A 9,672-nucleotide genomic window follows, 5' to 3' on the forward strand; every position below is an offset into this window, starting at 1 on the left:
TTCTTCACGAAGTAACGGTAACGTTAACTAAATACTCACTACGTTACGTCGTCGTACAATAGAGTATAGTACGTCGTCGAGTACAATATATATATATATATATATATATATATATATATGCTCCCCACCCTCCCCCATCAATGACTCAGCGTTAAGTCTGAAAGCTTATAACGCTGAAAACCTGGTTTCGATATCCGTGGTGAGCACAGCACAAATAGCTTTTTTTGTTTAACATCACATAACAACTAGCAAAACAAACGAAATATATATAGGTGCTAAACACGGCTCGTAACTGCAGTTTCACATCACTGCATTAGCGTATACAAATCGTTTATATAAAGTGCAGTTAAACCTTTCTATTTACTTCTTTTGTTGAAGTCATATCATCGATATTGTCATTTAATTTTTTAAACTCTTTAATAATTTATAAATTGCCTATAAACAATTTAAAAATACACTAAAAAGCTAAAAATAGTGAAACTGATACAGACTTATATACTCAGTCTTTTTAACCCTGCACAATTAAGCCTTTAACTTTAATCAAAAATACAGGGAATGGACAGTAAAAACAAAATACGTTTTCTTCTATAAAACTAGCGCTACTGTAGAATCATTTTTCAGACATGTAACTTAAATGCTTTTGAAGGCAAATCCTGTTTTCTTCTTGAGGAACTCCTGTCTTAAAGAAGAAAAACACTTAAGATTATTTTAAAGGTTCTAAATGTTATATTGTTATTGTATGTTGCTCAACGGTTATTTAGACTAGACCACAAGTAGTTTTCGTAATGTCGGTCTTTATTAGTCGTTACTTCACTCGTTAAAGTTTCTACCAAATATATTTAAAGTTATTCTGTTTTTTTTTGTTTCTGTTGAAGATTCTGCGGGAATTTCCAGACGAGCTTCGAGGAGATGTTTCTATGCATTTAAACAAGGAAATGCTGTCACTGCCAATATTTGAACCTGCGCCTCAAGGGTGCTTAAAGCAACTGTCACACCATATAAAAAGCAACTTCTGCGCCCCTGGAGAGTATCTGGTACACACAGGAGACGCACTTAGTTATCTGTACCTTGTATGTAATGGTTCCATGGAAGTTCTTCAGAACAACATGGTGGTTGCTATCTTAGGTAGGTAGGACTCCAACCATAACAATCAAACCTCTTCCGTCTACACATGTATTCTTCTTAACTACGAGTCTAAACGTAACTATGATAAAAAAAGAAAGATATTTCCACGTAATGCTTCACCAGGGATTTCTATCTGCTCGTAATTATCTCTAATTTTGAGCCTATAGACTAGAAAGAAGACAGTTAGTCAACAGCACTGACTTCCAACTCTTAGACTTCTCTTGTCTAAGAAATAAGTGAAATATATTCTTCATTCTTAAAGCATATCAAGTTAAGTTAATGTTACCATAGCACCAAGTTATGTGTTGTATAGTTAAGTTAATGTTACCATAGCACCAAGTTATGTGTTGTATCAAGTTAAGTTAATGTTACCATAGTACCAAGTTATGTATTGTATCAAAGCTTGCTCAATAAATGTTGCTATCAAACTTCAATTTTGAAGCACCGACTGCCAACTTTTAGACTTCTCTCGTCTAAGAAAAGAGTGAGATTTAATCTTCATTTTTAAAGCGCACTCACGGCTCTAAGATGCGGAGCGCGTTTTTTCGACAACAGAACGCTAAACACTAGGCCACACCCGACTTTTCACTACTCAGTAGTTATAGATTAAAGCAAACTTGCAACAATCTAATACTTAAAAGAGCTTGATGAGTAAATTAATTTAGTGTTTTATTCGTTTATGGCTAGATTGTCGTCATTTACAACTTTTCTTCAGTGCAATTGTTATTAGTATGTTCCATAAATCAAGTTATGAAACAAAAACTAGAAATTAGTTATATCACCACTAATTTAAACATTTTTTTCGTACAAGTTCTGAAGAAACATCTTTTAAAAAGCGAAATATCGAATAGATTGTTAACGATCAAATATTTCAGCAATTCTTTTGTCCTGACGTTTTATATACTAATTAAATGTTTCAAATGGACTGGTCTATCTTTTATGATGTTTTATTTACAGTTTAAAGTGTCTCAGAGAGACTGGTCTATCTTTTATGATTTACAGTACAAAGTGTCTCAGAGGGACTGGTCTATTTTTTACTTCAGTTCATTTTTCTGGATTATATCTCGGCTTTTGTAAGAACCAAATAATATATAATAGTATATCCACCACACAACATCTGCCATGTTCAGTGTCGACGAAGTCTTTCCTTGAACACCAGGGCTCATCAGGCCAGCTGGGATACGACAGACATAGTAGTTATGGAGACGCTATTTATGTCTTCAGTTACTCGAACAAAAACTGTTTCGATGTGAATTAGATCAAGTTATTAAACTTTTTGTCAATCTTGTTTAAGTTATTGCTCTTCAGAATTAGGTTTGTGATTTTTATTCACACCACATTTTAAGGTTGACCCCCTTTCCTCGGGAGTGAATAAGTATTTGGTGATGTTTGTTTTCGCGCAAGGCTTCTAAAGAAGCATTGTGTTAGTATTAGCTATGAGCGTTAGATAAGTTACTTATACTGTTGGGATTTTTAGACAGGTAGAATAATTTATGGCAATTGTTTTATTTACCAATGTTAGCAGAACATTGCTCTTGGAATATTATTTCTAGTGTTTTTTCGTGATTTTGAGAGCATCATTATACCAAAATTATTCCAAAATGAGAAATGATATCCATTCGAAATTGGACTATTTTCAAAAAGGGAATTGTAACCCGGATTAAGTATTATAAGTCTTTTTTTTCTCCAAATTTTAAATACTAAGATAGATAAAACTGAAAATACACAGATTGGTAAAACCTTGCAGTCACTGATCTTCCTTAAAAATGTGTAAAATCGAATAACTACAATGACGCTGTTTGTCCTCTGAATCTTTGCGTTGTGATCAGAAAATTAACGATAGAAATATCACACTGGAAATACAGTTTTAGTTCAACAAACTACCTGCTGTGTCTAGGAAAAGGCGATCTGGTAGGATGTGACATTACGATGGAAATGAGTGAGTCCAGCCTCAAGTCTACCAGTGATGTGAAAGCCTTGACCTATTGCGACTTGAAGAGCATCTATATTCCTGGACTAAGAGAAGTTCTGAAACTTTATCCTGAGTTTGCAGAGAGTTTTACTCACGACATTCTTCTCGACTTAACATTTAACCTCAGGGAAGGATCTGATGAGGTAAACAAACTATAGATTGTTTAAACATGAAATTATCATTTTTTTTACACTTCATAAAGTTATAAGAAAATGTTAATGATAATATTTCTTCTTTAGTTTTTGTACTGTATTAAAATAATGCCTTAAACACAATATTTTGTTCTGTAGTTTTGTACTGTTTTAAAATATATTAAGCACAATACTTTGTTCTTTAGTTTCTGTACTGTTATAAGTATATGTTAAACACAATACTTTATTTTTTATTTCTGTACTGTTTTTTATGTGAATCGCAATACCGATTATAAGAATACCGTAAACACAACACCTTGTTCCTTAGTTTCTGTGTCATGAGTATATGTTAAATACAATACCCTTTCTTTAGTTTCTGTGTTGTGTTATAAGAATACACAGTGCTTTGACTTTTCAGGTTTGGTCTTTTACTAAGGATTAATAACACTATCACAACGATATTACAGGATCTTTGTCGCTATTGGCCTATCCCTGTCGATCATTCTTGGTGTTGCTCATGACTGCCCGTTGTTGTCAGATATTGCGATATCCCTCCGGAACGAGCTTTTGCGGAGGACAGCGGCAAATTTTTACTTATGTGAGAAACCTTCAAAGATCATAAAATCCCAAAGAAAATATTATTTAGATTTTCTGCGCCGTCGCACTGCTTCGACAGACTATTTCATTACCATATGCAAATCGTTCTGATATTTAACCGTTCCCATATGAACATATCCTTCCATTTGACTCCTTAATTTATGGACTGTTTCTTTGTGAACGTATCTTAAGCACAATGATCGTTTTGCCAATCTCAATTTATCATTCTTCTCATCTTATTTTCTTCCTTAGTACCAGTAAGTGTTATTTATTCGAAACGTTGACCACATATTATCTAGCTTACAATTGTTTTAACTATTTCAACTTAACACGCTATACCTTCAGAGCCATTACCCATCATTATGAATATCATCTTATACATTCCTTGTGAGGCACTTAAATTCGAAATATTTCTTTTTTAACAGAGTAACTCTGAAACATTTCCCGGTTAGAGTATATCGATAGAGATTCTTAACGAAAAGAATAAAAATCTGAGCAATAAGGTATTGGAAAGTTCAGCTTTAACCTTATGCGACACGGGAATTGAACACCAGATAGGCGACCATTAAGGTTTACCCATAACCATCTCCAATTTAGAACTGCTGGCTAGAAATGAGAGCAACCATTTAGTAGCACCCGCCACCTATTATGCGGATACTTGTAACAAGCAGAGGAATTGTCTACCGCAGCTATAACGCCCTACAGCTCAAAGTGCTGAGCGTATTCAGCGGCGTACCGCGGCTCGAACCTAAGGTCGTCTGATTATAGTCCGGCACGCAAACCACTTGGGCTACGCCCTGTCCATATATAGGGGGAAAAAAAGTTTTTGTAAACCATGAAAATCTCTTGTTGATACTATGGACATCCATTAAGAAATATAATTACTAATGTTTGTTTTGTTGTTGTATAGTTAGTAATTAAGGAAAGTAATAAACAGAAAATTACATAAGTTAGGTGTAAGTTAAAGGACGTATTCACAGAAGTTGTTTACTAAGTCCTCATAACAGATTTTCGCTTTCGCTAGTTTCTGTGTATTTTTGATACAGTTTGTCTGTCACTATTAAATTAGGTTTAGGGTTCATATTGCTTCTTGTTTAGGTTTTTAACCAACTGGGTTTTAACTTAGAAATTATTTAAGGAATTTAAATAGTCGGTTTTTATAAATATGAATTTAGTTTGCAACCATTTTTTACAGAAAGTTTGAAATGTTCGTTTTGGATGCGCTAGTTTGTTCTATTACTTTGAAATGTAGATTTGGATTATAGTCACTTTTCGTGTTTCACAAAAACAGATTTAACATTTCAGTCTGTTTTTTTTCTTTTCTTATTTTATGAAGCACGTTTAGCTCAATATTTTCGTTGTACTTCTAAAAAACTGGTTGAAATGTGAGCTAATTTATTTTACAACTCACTAAACGTCCTTGAATTTTAGCTATTTCTTTTCTTTCTCACCAGGAGGATGTTATGAACGGAGCACATTCGTTAGTTCTGCCGTCGATATCAGAGGACGACGAAAATCACGACAGTAATCAAGCTTCACCACTTCTGTCTCCTGGTACTCCGACAAAGAAGAATACATGCCGTCCTTTTCAAAAGTATGTTAAAGCAAGCTTCAGCTTGATTGGTACATGTAAAAAAATGTTTTATCAACAGACTATTAGGTGCTATATTAACAATTTACATCCAGACTGTTAAAGCAAGCTTCAGCTTGATTGGTACATGTAAAAAAACATTTTGTTTTATCAACACACTATTAAGTGCTATTTTAAAAATTTACATCCAGACTGTTAAAGAAAGCTTCAGCTTGATTGGTACATGTAAAAAACATTTTTTATCAACAGACTATTAGGTGCTATATTAACAATTTACATCCAGACTGTTAAAGCAAGCTTCAGCTTGATTGGTACATGTAAAAAAAAAAAACATTTTGTTTTATCAACACACTATTAAGTGCTATTTTAAAAATTTACATCCAGACTGTTAAAGCAAGCTTCAGCTTGATTGGTACATGTAAAAAAACATTTTGTTTTATCAACACACTATTAAGTGCTATTTTAAAAATTTACATCCAGACTGTTAAAGAAAGCTTCAGCTTGATTGGTACATGTAAAAAACATTTTTTATCAACAGACTATTAGGTGCTATGTTAACAATTTACATCTAGACTGTTAAAGCAAGCTTCGGCTTGATTAGTACAGGTAAAAAAACATTTTGTTTTACCAACAGACTATTAGGTGCTATGTTAACAATTTACATTCAGACTGTTAAAGTAAACTTCAACCTTGATTGATACATGTAAAAAAAAAAATATTTTGTTTTATCAACAAAACTATTAACAGCACCTAGCACTGTTAGGCACTATATTAACAATTTACACCCAGACTGTTAAAGTAGGCTTTAACCTTGATTGGTAATGTTAGAAAGTTTTTTTTTGTCTTATCGACAGACTATTAAAAGCACCTAGCATTTTTTTAATGTCTGTTTAAACCTGTGTAATATTACTCAATGTAATTTCTCATTATACTTTTCAACTACTTAGGGAAGAGATTTCTTCAGATTTTCACCAAAATCGACGTTTATCAACTGACCGGTCACCATCGAGATGTAGCAAACTAAGATCTGTGGCAACTCATCCTAATATTGGTAACTATCAACATGTTTTTCATTTATCTAGTCGCGGATGGAAATAGATTGATGTGTTTACATAAAGTAATTAAATCCTGAGACGTAGTTCTCTAGAGATGTTATGATATATCAGTGTATCTTGCTTTTGGAACAATATTGTCTACATCACAACTTTAATGCTAAGAAAAATCAGATACTTGCAGTGTTATATGGAGATCTAATCTTCTAATAACAACAACAAAAAAATTATGTTGCAACTATAATCCAAACAAAGTCTTTTTTTGTGACGAACATTACAAATATGTACTGAAAAGTTTTATTATTTATTATCAGGCAGGTGGTTGAACTGCCTATGTAGGGATGGCTTGGATTGTTAATCTAAGTGGTATTTTCAATATTTCCTCAATAGGTCATCAGAACTTTACAATACTATACAGTATTTCCTTTTATAATAATATGTATGTAAAGACTGAGTCACAAGTTCTGGGAATGTCTGTAAATATCATAACAAAGTTTGAATTTCTTGTTCTTCTGCTTCTTTTTTTATTACATGATAACTGAAAAACCAAAACAATGGTGTCAGCCAATTTCACTGAGTTGACATATTTTCAAACAGAATAGCCGCTTTTATAAGTATTATTAACTAGTAATTTAAAAATATCGTAAGTCTAGTGTAAACGATGTTATCATTACTCCTGAAAGAAACAGAAATTACCAGCCAATAATTATAAATAGACAAACAATAAATATTACAGTTGGATCATTATTTTATTTAGAACTTGGTTATAAAAACAACCTTCCCATGTTTATTGAAACACTATTAAAATATAACAAGCAAACAAGTCAAGAAAAAAATTTTCAAGAAGGAAGTAAATGTAGGGATGGCTAATTCAATCCTTCAAAGACAATGCAAACGAGATAGTAGGGATTTCATCCCTAATATCCCTGTTAGTCATCCTTACATTTACTTCTCTTTTTGAAAATGTTTTCTTTACTTGTGTTCGTAGTAAACCAACAAATGCTTTAATTTAGTCTGAATATTATCATTATTGTGTTGGAAATAATCGATCACTTAAGAAAACGAAAAAGCAGTTTTCATGTCATGAATATCATGAACAAAATATGAAAATAGGTGGCTATTTTAGGTAAATTGAGAAATAGGTGGCTATTGTAGGTAAATTGAGAAATAGGTGGCTATTTCAGGTAAGTTGAGAAATAGACAACTGTTTTCGACAAATTGTGAAACAGGTGACTATTTTAGGTAAATTGAGAATATGTAACTATTTTAGGTAAATTTAGAAATAGGTAACTATTTAAGGTAAACTGGAAAATATGGTTCGAAAAATATCATGAGTTCACACTGAAATGAAAATAATTGTCTTAGTTAACAAACAGGGGCAGATATGGTGTTTATACTTATCTTTTTCTCACCGCAGTGAATCTACATTTATGTAGCATTTAGTAAAGTGAATGATCCAGTTCAGTGAGACAAGTAAAAAAAGAAGACAGTGGTAAACACCATGCATGTTGATTATATTGATAGCGTTTAACGTTTCGTAAAATTACAGGGCGGACTTTGGAGCTTTATGAACTACGAGAAGAGCTAGAAGTCACCAAAAACAACTTGGAGAAATTAGACACACAGATGACTGCTCTCATAAAGAACGTGGCGTCACTAAGTAATGATGTTCGAGTCACGTTGACATTAGTGCAAAGGTTTACTGCTCGAGCTAGTAGTGGCCCCTTTCAGGCCCATTATCAGGATTTCTCCCAGGAATGCTACGTTTCTAAGCCCTTCACCCAGTTTTCATCACAACCATCTGGGATTTCATATACCCAGACAGAAGTTGACCAGGAGACTCGTCTCCGTGCCACCTCTAGAATAACACAGACTGACAGTTATCTATTAAATGACTTATCAAACGATCAAGGGGAGTATCAGTCTCCTCCCCCAAATTCTGGCTACTCCTCTAGTTCCTCCAATGAGGAAAAGGCTCGTTTCGTAATCGGAAATGTCTCGTTTATAACAAAAGAAGAAGAGGAGATTATGTGCGACGACAGTGTCTTCAAGAACACTGGTTCAATCAACCACAGTATTTCATCTTCCAAGAACGGTGTATTAGATTTGGAAACATCTCAGTTTCAATCCGTTGATATTATCGAGGACAGACGGCACAGAGATCACGTGAACGACGTCAGTGAGCGACTTCCACCTCGTAGAACTCTGTCGACTGACCTCTGAACTTTACATTATTCTTATAAATCCTGATAGCCACTTCTGAAACGTAAGCTTGTTCTAAAGTCTTGCATTTTCGAAATAGCCAATGCAGAAATTATTCGTTATCAACAGATCGCCACCTGGTGAAAGTCGAAAGAAATAACATTTTCATCAAATTATTATGATAAATAGAGAGAGAGAAAAAAAACAAGCCTATCAGTCAGAAGATCATCAGATATCCTAAGTCTTAAAAGTGAAGTAATTAACTAGTATTATAATTGTACTGTTAACTAGTGATATAAGCTATTTTACGGTCGTAATTAAACGTTTGTTACAAGTGAGTAAAATTACCTATAAATTTTAAAATAAACTCTCCAAAAAATCTGGGTTTTGTGAAAGGAGCATAATTAAATTAATTTCTTAAAAAAATATCGGAAGATAATTATTTGGGTAGTTAAAGAGTAAAATTCTGCATAAAGACCCAATTAAGAGGAGAAAAAAAATTGAAGTTATATTTAAAAATCAATAATTTTCCAACTAGGCTTCACTTCGAACAACTAACGATTTAAGTTGTACACTAATCCCCGCAGTTCAAATATTAATTACAGCCTAGGTTAATCTCTATTCCTGTCTAAGATTTTGTTCGGGGTGAAAATCAACTGGTGATTAGCGAGTAAAGACTTTTACATATCCATTCGGTATTTGGAAGATTAGTTTTGGTTACTTTTATTCAAGCTAGGCAGCGGGGAGGAGGAGGATACTTTTCAGTTTGTCCCGATAAAAATGGACCAGAACTAGGTTAATTGTTATCAGGAAAAGCACGAGAATGCATAAAATTTAATCCAGAGCCCAAGAGCTTCCAGTACCGTAGCATGTTTCCTCGCTTCGCTCGTTCAAAAATAAACCTTGCTCCCCCACACAAACACTTTTAATTTGTCTCTTACACCTCTGCTTTACTTCTGGAAAGCCACAATCAGCGGTGGAAGATTTTAATGTTTGAAATTA

General features: G+C 33.4%; 1 protein-coding gene across 2 annotated transcripts in view; it reads left to right on the forward strand.

Annotated features, from left to right (window-relative positions):
- The window catches only part of LOC106457919 (potassium voltage-gated channel subfamily H member 8-like), a 51,679-nt gene extending 42,626 nt beyond the window's left edge, over positions 1-9,053 (forward strand). For both annotated transcript variants that reach the window (XM_022384198.1, XM_022384203.1), the window contains exons 11-15: positions 876-1,125; positions 3,023-3,240; positions 5,280-5,419; positions 6,364-6,467; positions 8,018-9,053. In XM_022384198.1, coding sequence (XP_022239906.1) covers positions 876-1,125; positions 3,023-3,240; positions 5,280-5,419; positions 6,364-6,467; positions 8,018-8,691 — 1,386 coding nt within the window. In that variant the 3' untranslated portion in view covers positions 8,692-9,053. The remainder of the gene's footprint in view (positions 1-875; positions 1,126-3,022; positions 3,241-5,279; positions 5,420-6,363; positions 6,468-8,017) is intronic.
- Positions 9,054-9,672: the final 619 nt, after the last annotated feature.

Source organism: Limulus polyphemus, unplaced genomic scaffold, assembly GCF_000517525.1.
Source record: "Limulus polyphemus unplaced genomic scaffold, Limulus_polyphemus-2.1.2 Scaffold20, whole genome shotgun sequence".
NCBI classification, from domain to species: domain Eukaryota; kingdom Metazoa; phylum Arthropoda; class Merostomata; order Xiphosura; family Limulidae; genus Limulus; species Limulus polyphemus.